This window comes from Bufo bufo, chromosome 2, assembly GCF_905171765.1.
Source record: "Bufo bufo chromosome 2, aBufBuf1.1, whole genome shotgun sequence".
In the NCBI taxonomy this organism is placed as follows: Eukaryota; Metazoa; Chordata; class Amphibia; order Anura; family Bufonidae; genus Bufo; species Bufo bufo.
In genome coordinates, this window is record NC_053390.1 from 281,718,420 (window position 1) to 281,737,898 (window position 19,479).

Consider the following 19,479-nt stretch of genomic DNA (forward strand, 5'->3'; position numbering starts at 1 on the left):
GGCTCGAAAGGAGAAGCCTGGAGCGCTGAGAGAACCAGGTTCAGGTCCCAGGGCGGTACCGGAGGGCGATACGGGGGAACCGCGTGAGCCACGCCCTGAAGGAAGGTCTTGACAGGACCAAGGGGGGCCAGTGGGCACTGAAACAAAATGGACAGCGCAGATACCTGACCCTTCAAAGAACTAAGGCCTAGACCTTGGGCCAGTCCGCTCTGCAGGAAGGACAAAACGGTGGGGAGAGAAAAGCGGAGCGGAGGAATCCCCAGCTCGGCACAGAACCCCAAAAAAGTCCTCCAGGTCCTATAATAGATCCTAGAAGAGGACGGCTTACGGGCGCGGATCATGGTGCGGACGACGTCCGCAGAAAAGCCCCTACGTGTCAGGACGGTGGTCTCAACAACCACGCCGTCAAACGTAGGGACCCTAAACGCGGGTGGAAGATCGGTCCCTGAGAGAGAAGATCTTCCCTGGCGGGCAGTGGCCAGGGCGCGTCTGCCAGGAGCAGCATGAGGTCGGCATACCAAGACCGGCGGGGCCAGTCTGGAGCGACCAGAATCACCGAGACGCCTTCCGCCGCGATCTTCCGAAGGACCTTGGGCAGGAGAGGGATGGGAGGGAATATGTATGGGCGCGCGAAGCCTCGCCAAGGAAGAACGAGGGCGTCGGCTCCGCAAGCTCCCGGATCCCTGGCCCTGGACAGATAGGCGGGGACCTTGTGATTGAATTTTGAGGCCATGAGGTCCACGTCCGGAATGCCCCAACGAAGGCAAATGGCCTCGAATACCTCCGGGTGAAGAGACCACTCGCCGGGGTCGACGGTGGTGCGACTGAGGAAGTCCGCCGCCCAATTGTCCACCCCTGGAATAAAAATTGCAGATAGGGCCGGGACGTGGGCTTCCGCCCAACGGAGAATGCTGGTGACCTCTCGCATCGCTGCAGCGCTGCGAGTGCCCCCCTGGTGGTTTATGTACGCCACGGCCGTGGCGTTGTCTGATTGTACACGAACTGGATGACCCTTCAGCAGATGAGTCCAGTGTCGTAGAGACAGAAGGGCCGCTCTCAGTTCCAGGACATTGATCGAGAGTTTGGACTCCGATGGAGACCAAATGCCCTGGACGGATCGGGGAGGAAACACGCCTCCCCAGCCCGAGAGACTGGCATCGGTTGTAACCACCAACCAGTTGAGTGGCAGAAAGGACCTGCCCAGAAGAGGGGACTGTAACCACCAGCGGAGAGATGACCGCACCGGAGGCGAAAGATGGAAGGGATGATCCAGAGACTGCGGCGATTTGTCCCAGGAGGAGAGGATCGCCCGTTGGAGAGGGCGGGAGTGAAACTGCGCAAATGGGATCGCCTCGAAGCAGGCAACCATCTGCCCCAATACCCGCATGCAGAAGCGGAAGGACGGTCGACGGTGGAGAAGGAGACCCCGAACCGCCCCACGGAGGATCAGACGTTTTTCCGAGGGAAGACGTACCTCCGCCGCTCCCGTGTCTAAAAGCATTCCCAGGAAGACGAGTTGTCTGGAGGGGGGAAGAGAGGACTTGGGGAAGTTGATGACCCAACCGAACCTCGCCAGAGTCTCTAGAGTGAGATCCACGCTGGCAACCGCTTGAGAAAGGGACGGAGCCTTGATGAGGATATCGTCCAAGTACGGTAGCAGAAAAACACCCCTGGAACGGAGTAAGGCTAAAACCGGGGCCAGGACCTTGGTGAACACCCGGGGGGCTGTTGCCAGTCCAAAGGGAAGGGCGACAAATTGGAAGTGGAGGTCCCCCACGGCGAATCGAAGGAAGCGATGGTGACACTGGGCTACCGGAACATGGAGGTAGGCATCCTGTATATCGATGGAAGACATGAAATCTCCCTGCTCCAGGGAAGCCACCGCGGAGCGGAGGGACTCCATCCGAAACCGTCGAAGGAGGAGAAAACGGTTGAGCTTTTTGAGGTCCAAAATGGGCCGCACCGAACCTCCCTTCTTGGGAACTACAAAGAGGTTCGAGTAGAACCCTTGGAATCTTTCCTCTAGAGGAACGGGGGTAATCACCCCCCTGTCCAGTAAGGCTTGAACGGCCGCGGAGAACGCAGCCGCGTCTTTCGGGTCTCGCGTGGGGCGGGAGCGAAAGAACCGATCCGGAGGGAAGGATGCAAATTCGATTTTGTATCCGGAGGACACAATTTCGAGGGCCCAGGCGTCGGAGACGTGAGCCATCCAGACGTCCTTGAAAAGGAGGAGCCGGCCCCCCACCCGGGTGGGTGGGGGCGCGCCTTCAGGCAGAGGACTGTTTTGCTGCGGGTGTGCGGGCAGCCTGCGGCTTGCGCCAGGAGGGCTGCGCCCGAAAAAACGGCTTCCTACGCTTGTCCTGGGGAGGAGCCGAAGCGGCAGCTGTGGTGGGAGCCCCAGAGGCCCTGCGGGAGGACCGAAAACGAGACGCACCAGGGCGTCCGCGGGGGGCGCCCCTGGCTTGGGGTTGAGGAAGATGGGTGCTTTTACCACCCGTGGCCTCTGAAATAAGTTCGTCTAAGCGGACCCCGAAAAGGCGAGAACCCGCAAACGGTAGCCCCGCCAAGGAACGTTTGGAGGCAGCGTCCGCTTTCCAGACCTTCAGCCAGAGCTCCCTCCTGACGGCAACTGCCAGGGCGGAGGAGCGTGCAATAAGGGCTCCCGCATCAAGGGAGGCCTCACAGACAAAATTCCCGGCCCGAATAATAAGCTGGGCCAAGGAACGTAGGTCCTGGATGGGGATGTCCGAGTCCAACTCCTGTTCCAGCTGCGTACCCCAAGCAGAGATTGCTTTCCCTGCCCAAGCAGAGGCAAAAACCGGTCTGAGGGCAGAACCGGAGGCAGCAAAAATGCCCTTGGACAGGGTCTCCATGCGACGGTCCTCCGCTGACTGAAGAGAGGACCCGTCGGGAACAGGGATGGCCGTGTTCTTTGACAGCCGGGCCACAGGGGGGTCCACCTTGGGTGGGGAAGACCAGGTGGCCACGACATCGGCTGGAAAAGGATAGCAAATGTCCAGCTTCTTTGGGTTGACAAAACGGGCGTCCGGGCGAGCCCAAGCCTTAGACACCACGGAGGAGAAATCAGAGTGGATTGGAAAGACTTTTGAGGCCTGCCTGGGTCTGATAAAGGAGACGCTAGCTGCGTCCGAGCTAGGGGGGTCATCCTGCACCTTAAAAGGTGTCACGTATATCAGAGATGAGTTGACCCATCGCTGAGGCTAGCTTGGACGGCAGGGCCGAGTCCATTTCCAAATCTGAAGCCGCCAATTCACCTTCAGAGAGCGAATCCTTTGGAGAGGAGAGGCTCGTCTGGGTGCGCACGCGTGGCGGGGAGAGGGAGGCATCCGAGGAGGAGGCTCGCTCTACTCTAATACGCTTCTGAGAGTGCCTAGCTCGGGAGGGGTCACTAGGAGAGGGTGAACCCGCTGCAGCGGCAGAAGCAGTGGACCCGGAGGGCGCGACAGTCAGAGTGGCGTCCTGCGGGGTAGGTGGCCTGTCTATTAGGCGGCCCACGACATGAGTGAGGCTTTCCACGGCCTGGGACAGGGATCTAGCCCAGTCAGGCGGGTCAGAGGAAGCAGGGAGCAACACAGCGGGCGACTGAGGCTGCGGTGGAGCTCGGCATGCAGTACAGTGCGGATCAGACTGCCCCCGGGGAAAGGGTTCCCTACAAGCAGTACAGGCATGGTACCATGGCTTGGCGGCTGCAGAAGGGTCTGACATGGTGGAAAGCTGTTGCACTTAAAAGTGAGAACCAAGCAACAGTACTGTGGCACGGAGGGGGTTAAACAGTCCTACCAGACCCGGAGATACAAGCGGCAGCTGTAAGGGGAACAGACTGAGGAGGCTGTGGAGGAGAGGCAGCAGCACGGAGCTGAATGGCTTCAGGATCGCACGGCAGAGAGATGAACCCGGAAGTAGCGGAGCGCAGCAGCACGGAGCTGAATGTGTAAGGAAGCTCCGCCCCCCCTCTGCCGCGCTGAAGCCGAAGCAGAGCCGCGCGCGCGCGGCAAAATGATTTTAACCCCCAAGGATGTTGAAGTGCCGGCCATGACATGGCGCCGTTTATGCCAGGAAAACGGCTCCCACCGCGCCTAGATGTAGCAGACGGCTTGCATGTCTGCAGCCGTCCCTGTAAGGCAGCGTTCTAGGACTGCCCTCCAACTAAGCCCGGTAACGTCCCGATATTCCGTGGCGGGGGGCGGGGGGGGGGATGTCCGGGATTGTAGCAGTGGCCATGTAACAGTGGCCATGTTGGTAGCAGCGGTGGGAGGGAGGAAGGGGAGGCTGGAGCAGCCACTCTCACCATACGCTGTCTTCGCCCTCAGTCCATCCAGCGGGGGTCGCCCCTTCAGCTCCTGGCACCGCGGTGGCAGGAAGCCGGGGGAGGGACTTGGCGTGCGGGCGACCCTGAGCTGGCGGGACGCAGGGGAGCGAGGCTGCCCTGGTCCACCTTGTCTTCTGTGGGGGAGGCGGCAGTGCGGAATTACCGGCACTGGCGCAACTCAACCCCGGGAGAAACAGAGGGGTCTAATGCGCCTCTGTTGTCCCTGTAGGTAGAAAAAAACCGAGTTAAAAACAACAAATACGTAAAAATAAAAATCATAGGATAACAACCCTGCATAAGCAGGGGGTGTCTTGCCTCCTTGGACACTAAGCAAAAACTGGCAGTCTCTTCTCCAGGCTGAAGGGTATAGCTGATGGAGGAGGGGCTTACAGCTTTCGCTTAGTGTCACGCCTCCTAGGGAGCAGAGCTATACCCATGGTTTCCTGTGTCCCCCAAGGAATATGGGCGAGAAATAAGAGATTTAAATGTATAAAATTACGAGTTTTGCTGAATCTTTTCCCACAAAACTTTCTGTTCTATAACATGCTGCCTGCAAATTACACTGCATTTCAACAGTTTCTATATAAGACTATTTTCACATCAAAATTCTGTTTTTTTATTCTGGCATATGGAATAGGAACAGAAAAAACTGAGTTGCTGGGTCTGGCATATACTGCGGCTAGACGGCGACGCAGGGCCTAATATATCTCCCAATAAGTACCAACTATATTTCTTATGATTATCACAACCACAACGAGAGAACTAATTTTACCTCCGGAGGTCCAGCGTGGGTAAGAACGCACAGCGCGTGCGCGCAAATATCCCAGCTAGCGAGTACATACAAGCGCGGTTAGCGCAAGACAAACAGAAGGATTCTGGTAAGAGATATCTAATAAATGTTTGAAGTGTATTGAAAGACATTTACCAAAACAGGAATGAGCATATAATATACAGTACATTGCTCAATGTGGATTATTCCGATACCGCCTATGAAGGAACACTTCGATAAATATATTTAATAACATTGCAGTAACGCAGCGTTCAATATATGCCATTAATTCAACTGAAGATAACAGTGCAATGAAGCGGACTATATAATAAGATGGAATACAATAAAAATAAGAACTTCTAGCATCAAGATAAATATATGAACTCTATGAACTGTATCATTGAAGTTCATCAATACACATACATACTGCTCCGTACAGTATCGGAACGAAGTTTTATGCGAATCTACTTCGGATGTTTCATCTGAAGTCGATTCGCTCATCCCTAAATGTGATGTCTTGCCATGAGCTAGGGCCTAGGCAATTGTATATTTTCTTGCGTCTATCCTGAGACCTTGTGGTAGAAGGTAGGCCGAGCTCCGGAGCGTTAGCACCTGGTGAGCCTACCCATTTTTGAATATATACTGTATACCAACAGATCCCATTGATTATATTATGGTCCGTTGGGTTTCCAGTATAGATTGTGGCACCCTAGGACATATTACTGCTGCATGCAAGATGTCTTGACACAGCACTTATTACTTACTTGATGGACTTTTGATGGGTCATCCAAATCAATCCGGGCCACAATACAACCAGATTCTAGAACAGCTCCAGGACGCTTCACATAGTGAATGTGACCAGACTCCTGTACTGGTAATGTCATGACCATCTTCATTACCTGAAAACACCCCATGGATATATTTAGGCTCAAAATCATTTACAATAGATGAATGGAGCACATAAAACCAGACCTTCTTGCATGTCCCCAAGTATTTGATTTGCATTCTACTTTTATAATTCTTTAGCATTTTTAGCTGATAAAATCTAAGTATGTTTTTTTTTATCTTTGACTATCAGCATTAGTCAAATAATTAAAGACAAATGCAGTAAAAATGTAGTGTAGAAAAATACCTCTATCTCTGCAAAGCAATCTCCTGCACTGACATGGGACCCGTCCTCTATGGTATATTGCAGTAATTTACCAGTAGAAGGGGATCTCAGTACAGTGGGGTCTTTTTCCTTTTCAAAAACACAAGTCTTGTTACCAATCGTGACGCGATAGCTGCAAAAGCACAGAAAATTGAAATATATTTGTTCACGGGAAGAAAAACGAATTTATAAAATCATAGTGTGATCAGGGAATGCATATAAAATTGTCATAGTAACATTTACAGGGGTTCTCAGTGCTCCATGTCCAGCACAGAGATTCCTTTCCCTTCGTTCTTGGCTTCCAGACCCCCCCTGAGTCGGAAGGTTCACATCAATGAGCATTAGTGATGTGTGGAGGTATGTACATGAACGCTGCCAGCTACCCCACTCATAGGCTGGCAGAGGGAACGTCACACTTCCAGTCTAGTAGGGTTCAGAAGCAGAGGAGAAGGGAGCATGGAGCAGGAACCGGAGCGTCAGTGACAAGCGAGCATTTTATTTTATTTTTGAAAGCTTTGCATCCTGACTAGCCATATGAAAAGAGGTTCCTGGTGACAGAGAACCCCTTTTATAAGAAAGGTCCTCCTTTTATCACCGCTTTATATTGATTATAGTTCTACACTTGGCATGCTTTCACAGTTTTGCTGGTTGTTATTTGAGTCTCCAAACTTCGACTCCGCTAGTCTATCACCAGTCTCACCCTTATCAGCTTAGCTAATACTGGTACAATATAATAGTTGGGCCATGTTCACATGGTCAGAATTTAGGTGTGGATTCTGCAGCTAAATCCCGACAGAATCTACTAACATTTTGTGGCAATGCGTTTGAATGTGGTATTTTATATTCCATTCTGTGCGGACAATCTGCAGCATAAATCCAAGTTTCTACAAAATTCGCAGCAGATATGCTGGAAAATCCTTATCATGTGAACATGGCCTAAACAAAGTATGTGACAAAGTGAAAATCCCAGAACACACAGCAATGGGGACCTTGTGCCAGCTAGAAACCTGAGATCACTACAAGAACAGTAATTGGATGTACAGTATTTAGAAGGTCATTTAAAGGGTTTACTCTGGTTTAAGAAATATAAAAATTCTTCTTTCTGTATTCATTTCTCACACTTTTCATGATCCCCATTTGCTATTATTGAATAGGAACTTTCACGGTTTACTCGGGGGGGGCATAAAATCTATCTCGGTTAGGTGATGGACGCAAGATACAGCTCTGATGCTCATACTGTGTTGTCCATCACACGACCAGGACACCTTTGTATCCACTGACAGTAAAGACTGATGGATGCTACTGAATGATGGCAAGCAGAGATCTTGAAAACTGTGTGTGTTTTCCAGATGCAGAAAATTAATGTTATTATTTTCTAATATGCATTCTGTATTAGATCATTTGCTGAAACCGGAATATTAATGTAACTATGTAGATTACAACAGTAAGAAAGCTCTAAGATTCTGCACAAAGGTGACATGCTTTAACCCCTTGGAGACATATGACGTAACCGTACATCAAATCCCCACAGGCAATGTACGGACCAGGCAGAGTCCACTGCATACGTAGTAGGTGGCTACAGCTTAGGGTACATTCACACAAACTTAAGCCGTCCGTGCCCGGGCACCGGCTGTGTATATCCCTTATTACTGCAAGTTAATGCAATATATGGCAAAAGACAGGACATGTCCTATCTTTTGCGGTGCGGAGGCACGGACTAAAAAACCCACAGAAGCGCTTCCGAGTGTGTCCAATCCGCACCATCCCGTATCTTGAGGATTGCGGACCCATTCAAGTCAATGGGTCCGCATCCGTGATATGGTATACACACGGCCGATGCCCGTATAATGCGGAACCACTGTTTGCAGTCCGAAATATGGGCACAGATTGCCTATGGTAGTGTGAATGTACCCTTCTACCCAGCTGCTGTGACAACCCTGCTTCTGGTAATTTAACCCCTCAGAAGCCACAGTCAATAGCTACAGAAGCATATGAACAATTAGTCAGAGGGAGGGGCTCCCTCTGACCCCCAATCAACTCCGTGTGCCAAAATTGTGGGATGCTGATCGGTTCTCATGGCAGCCTGGGGTCTTCTGAAGGCTCCCAAGCCTGCCCTGGTAATCCTGCAGCGGGGCTTAATAGGAAATTGTCACAAGCAGCATAGGCTGTAATACTGTAGGATTACAAACTATGGTATTAGCTACTGAAAAGAGAAGTATAACATATTAATATACACACATACTCACACATTACCCATCCCCACAATTTTACACAAAAGAATAAAAATAATTGGTATCGCAATGTTTGAAAATGACCACATCAAGAATAAAAATGTTTATCCTGCAAAAAGAATGATGGAATAAAAAAATAAATTAAAAAAATCTATAAAAAAAATAAAAAAATAAAAAATAAACGATAACCAAATTGTGGATTTTTTAGTCACCCTGCCCCCCCCCCCCAAAAAAAGATAAAAAGTTATCAAAATGTTGTATGCACCAATAGAAACTACAGCTCACATTGCAAAAAACTAAAACTCACACAGCTCCGTATAGAGGGAAATATATAAAAGTTATAGGTGTCAGAAAATGGTGACACAAAGCAAATACTTTTTTCAAAGCATTTTTTTTAAGTAGTAAAGCATAAGAAAAAAAATAGTTATCACTATAATCATACTGACCCCCAAAATAATGGTAACATGTCACCCTACAGCGCACAGTGAAACCATTAAAACTAAATCTCGAAAAAACATTTTGGAATAGCTTTTTCCCCCCATTTTTGAATATACGATTTGGTAAATTAAATGGTGCCATTTAAAAGTAAAAAGTTATTGCTTTTGGAATGCAAGGTGAAAAAATGAAATGAAATATGTTTACTGCTTCATGGAATAAAAAAAAGGTCTCCGGCCAAGTAATGTGAAAAATACATACTTACCGATCTACCTCTTCCTTCATATAGGTGGTGTAGCTATTCCCATCATAAGACAGCAGCAAGCCCCCGTCACTCAAACGATGTACATCTACTTCTATGTGAGAGTTATTCATTATGATCACATAGGTAGTGAGAGACTGTCGGGCAACCTGCAAGACAGCAATGCAGTGGAGAATTGTTTTCATGGTTTTCTTTACAAAATGTTTAGTTCAAGTCGTATACTGTTCATTGCCAGATTTATATATCTGGAAATGAAGAGTACAGGCATGACGCAGTATACTCCTGAAAGGTGCCTCAATGGGGAAGATTTATCAAACTGGCTTAGTTTCCCATAGCAACCATCAGAACAATCAGATTCCACCTTTCATTTTCAAAAGGAGCTCTAAAAAATGAAAGATGGAATCTGATTGGTTGCTATGGACAACTAAGGCTACTTTCACACTAGCGTTTTTTGCGGATCCGTATTCTATTGTGTCAGAGAAATTGGATCCGTCCCCATTGACTTACATTGTGTGTCAAGATCAGTCTTGCTCCGCAGTCCGCACCACATCGTGGACAGAAAAACGCTGCTTGTCCGCGATGGGGACGCAACCAAACGGAACGGAGTGCATTTTTGTGCATTCCGTTTCGTTCAGGTCAGTTTTGTCTCCATTGACAATGAATGGGGACAAAACTTAAGCGTTTTCTTCTGCTATTGAGATCCTATGACGGATCTCATTAGCGGAATTGAAAACGATCGTTTGAAAGTAGCCTAAGCCAGTTCTACTTTACACCAGTTTTGATAAATCTCTCCCAATGCATTCACCAAATACACATATATCACAGATGTGAACAAAGCCATTAAACTGTATATACATTACATTTTTGCTGTAATTTTATATTTCATTAAATTAAATAAAGATTACCTTCAATAAAGCTAAAATCTACAATTTTAAGAAAAGGGTATGCCTCTAAATTTGGGAAACATTTACCCAGCAAACAAGAGTGGCCTCCCAAGATTACAGCGCTCAACAAATCCATACATGGAATACACTCTTCTGGCCATCTACTGCTCACTGCTAGTAATGAAATACAGTTTATACATAATGTCATATTTCTATGTAAATCAAGGCATTGGAAAGAGAACCACAAATAAAGTTTTACCTTTAGAGTGTATTTTACACTCTCGGAGATAAGCTCAACATCCACAATGTTAAGTAGTGTGGCTGCAGGAAGGACTTGACCTCTGTAAATAAATGTTATAATATTAGTAGTAGGTATTTAAAAAGGTTATCCAGTATCTACAACAGCCCCCCCCCCCGCGCGGTAATATACTTAACCCGCTCCCGGCGCCATTCCTGGTCTCCGCACTGCCACTGCTGCATACCCACGGTGCTAGGGAGGCTCATCCCCGTCTGCCACTGGCTGCTCCCCCCCCTCCCCCCCCCCGACACCGAATGTTTTCATCCGTGTACAGGAAGAAGCAGCAGCGGCGGTGCGGGGACCAGGAGCGGCGCCAGTATATTCCCACGAAGGGGCCCGGCACATGGGGGGGCTGTTGTAGATACTGGATAACCCATTTAAGAATGGACTACAAATACATAATTGTAATGGTAAATTCACATGAGACAAAATTTGCAACTGAAAAAAGAAAAAAACATTACGGATTTCGGGTGGAAGGCAAGGGGAGGAATCTAAGCAAGGAAATGCTCAGATGCTCCTCTCATACATAGTAAATGTGCAAAGAAGAGGTTATATCCTGAACCCAGAGAATCCCTGTAAGTCCACAACACAAATGGACATGCTGCAGATTTAAAATTTGCACCGCAGGATGACTTTTGTGTGGACCCTTTCTGCTGCATGTGGAAGAGATTTGGTAAAAGCTCATCCACGTTGCCCGGAATGTAATACGAATTGTTCACCTACTAAATCCGGGAGGGTAATCTACAGTATATCCACCCCGTTTGAACATACCACGAAGCTTACAAAGCATTTTTCTAACTCAGATATACATGAAGCCTAAAGCAAATTTAACAGGACGGAGAAAAGAGATCTAAGATATGAAACGAATATATACTTTTCCCACAGAAGAGGCCTTGTTCACCATTCATTATCCCAAAAGTGGACTGCTAAACCTCTGGATGGGGTTACATGAGCTGCTGTTGCCAATGACTGGTCTGAGCAGTCACATGTCACTGCTGGGTCACGTGCTACTTGGAAACATATCACTACTGAGGCCAGTCATTGGCTGCAGCAGCGCACATGATCATCTCCATCAGGAAGTTTACAGGATGGGATCCAGGAGACTAGTGAAGAGAGTGGCTGCGAGCAGGAGAGTATGATTTTTCCACAGGTACAACTTGGGGCCACAAATCTGGAGAACTCCTTAGGCCCCTTTCACACGAGCAAGTTTTCTGCGCGGGTGCAATGCGTGAGTGAACGCATAGCACCCGCACTGAATCCTGACACATTCATTTCAATGGGTCTGTGTACATGTGTACATGAGCGTTTTTCTTCAAGCATCAGTTCTGCGTTGCGTGAAAAATGCAGCATGTTCTATGGGGCCAGGGCTGCATGAAAATCACAGAATATAGAAGTGAATGGGGCTTTAGTTAAAAACGCATTGCATCCGGAAGTGCGGATGCAACGCGTTTTTCACTGACGTTTGCTAAGAGATGTTGTTTGTGAACCTTCCGTTTTTATCACGCATGTGAAAAACGCATCAAAACGCATTGCACTCGCGCAAAAAAAACTGTACAACTGAACGCAATCGCAGACAAAACTGACTGAACTTGCTTGCAAAATGGTGCGCGTTTCACTGAAGGCACCCTGAACGCATCCAGACCTAATCCGTCATGCTTCTGAGAAAAAGGCCTTAAAGTTCTAGAGACTATGTTGACAAGAGTCAAGAAATACGGTATTGTGATACTACATTGCAATATATTCTGTCTGAACACAAGTGGTGATGACTGAACCGGGCTGCTTGACAAGGTTTCTAGTAGAGCACAAGAGAATACATCTAAAAATAATACCTTACCTTTCTAATGAGTGAAGGAACTCATTCATGCAAGTTTGAAATAAGGCATCTGCAACATTGAGAGCACCACAGATCACTCCAAGCATGATGTCTGGTTTCTCAGCCTTAGAAAATGTAGAAAGTAAGAATTTAAATGGAATGTGTGTGAGAAAATGACCAGATAAATCACATTTTTATGGTAAAGCAGCTGTACCTCAAACATTTTCACCTATCTACAGGATAGGCAATAAATAACAGATCGTAAGGGGTCTGACTGCAGAAACCCCCCAACAACCCAGAGAATGAGGGCTGCGAATGGAACAGCATTGCACATGTCAGTCCAGCACTGCATTCACAATGGAGCCGACAGCGCCTCTATGAGCTAATGTTTATCACCTACCTGTGGATAGGAGGAGATACTTTTTGTATATTGTCCCATTTAAGCATATTTTAATAATTATTTATTATTTTTAATTTTACATGTTAATTTTTATAAAATCCTAAAAAAAAGGAGATTTTTTGTGAAACTCACCTGTAAAATCTTTTTCTCGTCTTTTCCATTGGGGGACACAGACCATGGGACACAGACCATGGTAAAGCTTAGGCCACCACTAGGAGGAGACACTATGCAAATAAGAAAAAACAGCTCCTCCTCCACTGGCTATACCCCCATGCGCCAACAGGAGGACCTCAATGCGTGCAAAAGCAGTAGGAGAAGGAGACCAAAAACAAAATATTAACCAGGAAAAACAGAACCGAGGAATACCGCCATCGGGCCGTTAACCATAAGGTCCCAATAGAATTGAACCAACCCCTCCTGCAACAGACAAGAATGGGCGGGAGCTGTGTCCCCCAATGGCAAAGATGAGAAAAAGATTTTACAGGCGAGTTTCACAAAAAAATCTCCTTTTCTCGCCCATTCCATTGGGGGACACAGACCATGGGACGTCCTAGAGCAGTCCATGGGGTGGGAAGACCAGCACCACCAGAGGGAAATGTCCAACGGTTAAACAGGAACCACAGCCTGCAATACCTTGCGCCCAAGGGCAGCATCAGCCGAAGCCACAGAGTGCAGCTGGTAGAACTTTGCAAAGGTATGTAAAGGACGACCAGGTGGCTGCCTTACAAAGCTGAGATGTAGAGGCTCGATTGCGCCTAGCCCAGGAGGCCCCCACCGCCCTGGTGGAGTGCGCGGTAACCCCCGCTGGGGAACCTTACCCCGGGACCGATAGGTCATGGCAATAGCCGATCGAATCCACCGAGCCACAGTGACCGAATCCACCGAGCCAGACCCTTACGAGGCCGCTCGGGAACCACAAAAAGGGAGTCCGAGCGGCAAAATGGGGCAGTAACCGACAGGTACACCCGCAAAGCACAGACAACATCTAGAGAATGGAGAGCGCGCTCCTTGGGGTTCGCCAGGGCGGGACAAAAGGAGGGCAGGACTATGTCCTCATTAAGGTGGAAGGCGGATACCACTTTGGGCAAAAAAGAAGGGACTGGGCGCAGTACCACCTTATCCTTGTGGAAGACCAAAAAGGGCTCCTTACAGGAAAGGGCGGCCAGCTCCGATACCCTCCTAATAGAGGTGATGGCCACCAAAAAGACTACCTTCCAGGTGAGAAGACTCAGGTAAATTTCCCTCAGGGGCTCAAAAGGAGCCGCCTGGAGGGAAGACAGAACCAGGTTCAGATCCCTGGGGGGCAGGGGAGGGACATACGGAGGAACCGAATGCACCACCCCCTGTAGGAAGGTCCTCACCGGAAGAAGCAGAGCCAGAGACCTCTGAAAGAAAATGGCCAGAGCGGAGACCTGACCCTTCAGAGAGCTCAGGGACATGCCCAACTCAAGGCCCGACTGGAGAAAGGAGAGGACCACCGGAAAGGAGAAACGAAGGGGAAAAACGCCTATCTTCTCGCAAAAGGCAAGAAAGGCCTTCCAGGTACGATAGTATATCCGGGAGGAAGCTGGTTTCCTGGCTTTGATCATGGTCTTCACGACAGAGTCCAAGAAGCCCCTCTTCTTCAAGATGGTGGTCTCAACAACCACGCCGTTAAACGAAGTGTCTGTAAATTCTGGTGGAAGAGCGGTCCTTGAGACAGCAGGTCCTCCCTGAGAGGAAGAGGCCACGGAACGTCTGCCAGCCGCCGAGTGACCTCCGAGAACCAGGCGCGGCGAGGCCAATCGGGGGCAATGAGGATAGTCGGAATTCCTTCTGCCGCGACCCTGCGAAGAACCTTTGGGAGTAGAGGCAGTGGTGGGAAGACAGAGGAGTGCGAAGTCTTGCCACGGAGACACCAGAGCGTCCACTCCGTACGCCTCCAAATCCCGAGCTCGGGCCAGGAAAGTGGGAACCTTGTTGTTGAGCCTGGACGCCATCAAGTCCACATCCGGGCGGCCCCAACGGCGACAGACGTCCTCGAATAGGTCCGGATGCAGAGACCACTCTCCCGGATCCACCCTGTTGCGGCTGAGAAAGTCTGGCGTCCAGTTTTCGACCCCTGGGATGTACACTGCAGACAACATTGGAACGTGAGCCTCCGCCCACTGGAGAATCCTTTTCACCTCCTGCATCACCGTCCGGCTGAGGGTCCCGCCCTGATGATTGATTTAGTCCACGGCTGTGGCATTGTCCGACTGGACCCTTACCGGGAGACCCGCTAGGAGAGGGATCCAATGAGACCGAGAGAGGAAAATTGCTCTGAGCTCCAGTATGTTGATCGGAAGGCGGGCTTCCACCTCTGACCACACCCCCTGAAACGTCCGAGCCCGGAGAACGCCACCCCAACCCAGGAGACTGGCGTAGGTGGTGACGACTGTCCAGGAGATTGGGAGAAAGGATCTCCCCGAAGTCAGATTCTGAGGGGACAGCCACCACGGGAGTTCAATGCGAACCCGAGGAGGTAGACGGATCCGAGAGTCCAGACCCCGCGATGTTCTGTCCCAGAAGGACAGGATCGCCTGCTGCAGAGGCAGAGTGTGAAACTGGGCAAAGGGTACTGCCTCGAAGGAGGCCACCATAAGCCCCAGCACCTGCATGTACTCCCGGATGGAGAGACACGGGGAATGCAGAAGGCGAGACACCGACTCCCGAATCCGAGAGAACTTGAAATCTGGTAGGAATACCCGGGCTGCAGTGGTGTCCGTAACCATCCCCAGGAAGGTCACCCTCTGGGAAGGTTGGAGAGAGGACTTCGAGAAGTTGATCAGCCAGCCGAACTGTTGCACAGTCTGAACAGTGATCCTGACGAGAGCCGTAAGTACTTATCTGCGTCCTGCAGTCTTCACCCTCTGTTCCGGACCAGCGGGGTACACCTCTTCAGTCATCTGGCACAAGGAGTGGCAGTGATCTGGGTAGAGGGCAGGATTAGGTGACCCTGGATCTGGTAGGCCACCGGAGCTGCAGGTCGAGCCTGGTTCCACTTATCTTCTGGGGGGAAAGGGAAGTAGCTGGGGGCGTCCATTCGACCCCGGCGCTCACTCCACTGAGAGACCAGGGACGCACCATGCGACCCTCCGTCCTCTGTTGAGAAAAAAACAAACAGGAGAAGAACAAAACTACAGGGACAACCCTGCAAGAGCAGGAGTGTCACCTCCTTATCCGACACTAAGCTAAAACTGAGGTCCTCCTGTTGGAGCATGGGGGTATAGCCAGTGGAGGAGGAGCTGTTTCTTCTTATTTGCATAGTGTCTCCTCCTAGTGGTGGCCTAAGCTATACCCATGGTCTGTGTCCCCCAATGGAATGGGCGAGAAATCTTGTAGTTATAACAACAGATATGGTTGAGTTCACATCAGCGTCCAGCCTTTCTGTTATAGGAGCAGAAGAACAGAAAGGACGGATTCAGCACATAACTGAGCCCTCATAGAGCCTACGGACCCCATAAACTATAATAGGGTCCGTTAGGTTTCCACTGAGAGGAAGATTTTTGAATCTGAGACAAAAGTTCTGCATGCACTGATCCTCTTAGTGGAAACCTAACGGCCCCTATTATAGTCTATGGGGTCCGTAGGCTCTGTTCGGCTCAGTTATGTACCGAATCCGTCCTTTCCGTTCTTCTGCTCCTATAACGGAGCAGGAGAATGGAAAGGCTGAACACTGATGTGAACTCAGCCTAATACCTATGTCTAGATAACACAGGATCCACCATTTACAATAGGTGATCTTACATCTTATTTATTCCCCCTCCCTGCATAATGACCTCTGCACAGGTTCCATGGGACTAAACTCTCCCATAGAACTCAAAGAACATCTAAAGTCTATTGTTTACTATAGACCATACAGCTGGTGGAAAGTATACGCTCCATGTGGACATAGACAAGTTCAGATAAGATGGCTGCCCCATAATTATGTACGGAAATAAAAAAAAATTACAATCGGAAAATAAAATGAGATAAATAAAAAGGAATATGTTTCATCATCTAGTTTTAATTAGTATATGTGAGATTATATATAATATATATATATATATATATATATATATATATATATATATATATCACATTCCCTTTAAGACGCTTCCCCAACTTCAGTGCCTTTGCTGGGATATCACTTTGGCCAGCCCATAGCTTTGAACGACATTGGTGGGTGTAAAAGTATGGTCACCACCTTTGATGGCACACTCCTTTCATTTATGCTGTACTGGCCAATTACAAGCTTCATCATGGCAATGCACCTTGGCATAACTACTGCTAGAAACGCTATGGCAGCTTTTTGCCACCGGCACAATATTAGAGGAGAAACAATGCCAGGGCTGTATGATTCAGCCCTGACATTAAAACTGTCACATTTGTTAGGGTAGGGGGGGTTAGGGCAGGGTGAGGGGGGGAGGGATGTTGGGAAGGTTAAGATATTGGTAATTCTATGTCTAAAATATTTGTTTTAGCATGTGTACACGCAATGTATAGGTACGTGATAAAACTGTGTGTTGGTATCTCTATGATTACTGTTGTTCACTGATTCCACACGGTGGATAATGTAAAGAAAGGAAAATACAACGTATTGTTTTATGTTTTACTATGTATTTATTGTTCAATAAAAACGATTTGATTTAAAAAAAAAACTGTCACATTAAACATTTGCTTTATACTGCAGCAAAATGCATTTAATCTGCTTGAGCAACACAATAATCAAGAAAACTCGTTACAAAACAAAGTGGCAAATCAGTTTGGAGTTATGATGGGCAGTACTAAAATTTTCCTCAGACTGCATTCATTTCCAGGACAGCATATTAAAAAAAAAATTGCTAAAAAATGAGATTCAGATGGTAAAATCTTTATTTCTCGCCCATATTCATTGGGGGACACAGAGACCGTGGGTATAGCTATGTCCTCTAGGAGGCGTTGACACTAGTAAAAGCTGTTAGCTCCTCCCCTGGCAGCTATACCCCCTCCAGCCTGGAGAGAGAGCTTCAGTTTTTTCTAGTGTCAATAGGAGGCAAGACCTCCCTGCTCTGCAGGGATCTCCTGAAGATTTTTTATTTTAGTTTATTTTCTTCCTTCTTTTTCAGATGGGACAACAGTGGTCGCCTCACCTCCCTGTTCTCCCGGGGTCGAGTTGCGCCAGTGCCGGTCATCCGCACTGCTGCCTCCCCCACAGAAGACAAGGTGGACCAGGGCAGCCTCGCTCCCCTGCTCCCGCCAGCCAAAGGGTCACCTAGGTCCGCCAAAGAGAAGACCCTCCCACCATACCAGACTCCTGCCACTCTGGTGCCAGCTGCTGAGGAGGTGACCCTGCTGGAGAAGGTACCATTATGGGCCCACTTAGGGAGGGTGAAGAGAAGAGGAGGAAGATAAGGTGAGTAGGGACTAGGTGAGTATGTTAACCCTCTCCCTCCCTCCCTCCCTATTTTGCAAAGCACCGGGCTCCCTCCTTCCCTCTCCCTCCCCACAATCACTGAGCAAGACACCGGGCTTCATTTATCTTTACCCTGGACCTCTGGTGGATTTCCTCCCCCCTTCCTCTGTGCCGACACTGCACGGGCACATAGGGGGTTAATGGCCCTATCTCCTGCAGGCACTGTTACGCACAGCAGTCGGCCGAACGCACCGCTGTGCTCTGAATTTTTTTACCTTGCTACAGGAGGGGATCGGAGGAGGTTCCCGCTCCCCAGCGCCATAATCCGCCCTTCCAGGGAGCGAGCGCTAAGCGCGCTGCTCCAGTAGAGAACCGCCAGCACTGTGTTTGGGCGCCGTTTAATTTAGGCCCCGGCTTCACTTTGGGCCTACCCCTTCCTTCAGCCCACGCTGCATTCTCTACAGCCGGAGGGCGCATTCTGATGTCACTACGTCACGGGCGGCGCACTTCCCCCTCTGTGCCCCGGCCGGCCTGTCAGTAGAGCGGGGTGCATTCCGGTCGGCCGTGTCCATAACTTAGGCCCCGGCTTTGCGGCCTACTAGGCGCAATCTTTCATCCCTGGGTATGGGGGGGGGGGGGGGCCTTCGGTCTGGCGCGAATTCTTCCCGCCTTACTTCCCCCCTCCCCCAGTAGCCCGCAGAGCCCGACCCCCGGTTTTCAAGGCAATTAACCCTTCTTGGCCAGCCATCTCTTGAGGCTGGCGCAGGATTATGCCTATCTGCAAGGCAATAGGTTTAATGCTGCTAATTTAACCCCTTTCTGCCATTGTCACCTGCGGCTGGGCATCCCAGTTTTATTTATTTTTTAATAATAAAATATGAATAAAAGTCCATTTCGGGTCCTGCCCCCTCAGACCTCATCACCGCCCTGTCTGTATCAGACTGGGCCAGTGTCCTAACACGGACGGAGGAGGACCTCTCATTTCCCAATCCACCCTCCGGGGTCGCTTGCTTGGTATTCTCCACCTGCGTAATCCAATGGTGGACCTCCGGACCTTCCCAATCACCCTCCGGGCCATTTGGTTGATAAGCACTATTTGTGCAATCCGCAGGTGGACCTCTGGACCTTCCCAATCACTCTCCGGGGTCGTTTGGTTGATCAGCACTACCTGCGCAATCCACTGGGGGACCTCTGGACCTTCCCAATCACCCTCCGGGGTGGTTTGGTTGATAAAACGCTACCTGCGAAATCTACTGATGGACCTATGGACTTCCTAATCACCCTCCAGGGTCGTTTGGTGATATTCTCCACCTGCGCAATCCAATGGTGGACCTCTGGATCTTCCCAATCACCCTCTGGGGTAGTTTGGTTGATAAGCACCGCCTGCGCACTCCAATGGTGGATCTCCGGACTTCCCAATCTCCCTCCGTGGTCGTTTGGATCCGGTGAGTGAACCTCTAGAAGTTCCCATTCCACCCCCGGGTAGTTTGGTTGATAACTCCCTCCGGCGAG

The 19,479-nt window shown here is 49.4% G+C and overlaps 1 protein-coding gene across 4 annotated transcripts in view; it reads right to left on the bottom strand.

The window, feature by feature from the left end:
* The window catches only part of ACACB (acetyl-CoA carboxylase beta), a 226,043-nt gene that overhangs the window by 96,312 nt on the left and 110,252 nt on the right, over positions 1-19,479 (bottom strand). For all 4 annotated transcript variants that reach the window (XM_040416600.1, XM_040416598.1, XM_040416599.1 and 1 more), the window contains 5 exons: positions 12,194-12,297; positions 10,321-10,402; positions 9,181-9,326; positions 6,232-6,382; positions 5,864-5,998 (listed from right to left, as the gene is read on the bottom strand). In XM_040416600.1, coding sequence (XP_040272534.1) covers positions 5,864-5,998; positions 6,232-6,382; positions 9,181-9,326; positions 10,321-10,402; positions 12,194-12,297 — 618 coding nt within the window. The remainder of the gene's footprint in view (positions 1-5,863; positions 5,999-6,231; positions 6,383-9,180; positions 9,327-10,320; positions 10,403-12,193; positions 12,298-19,479) is intronic.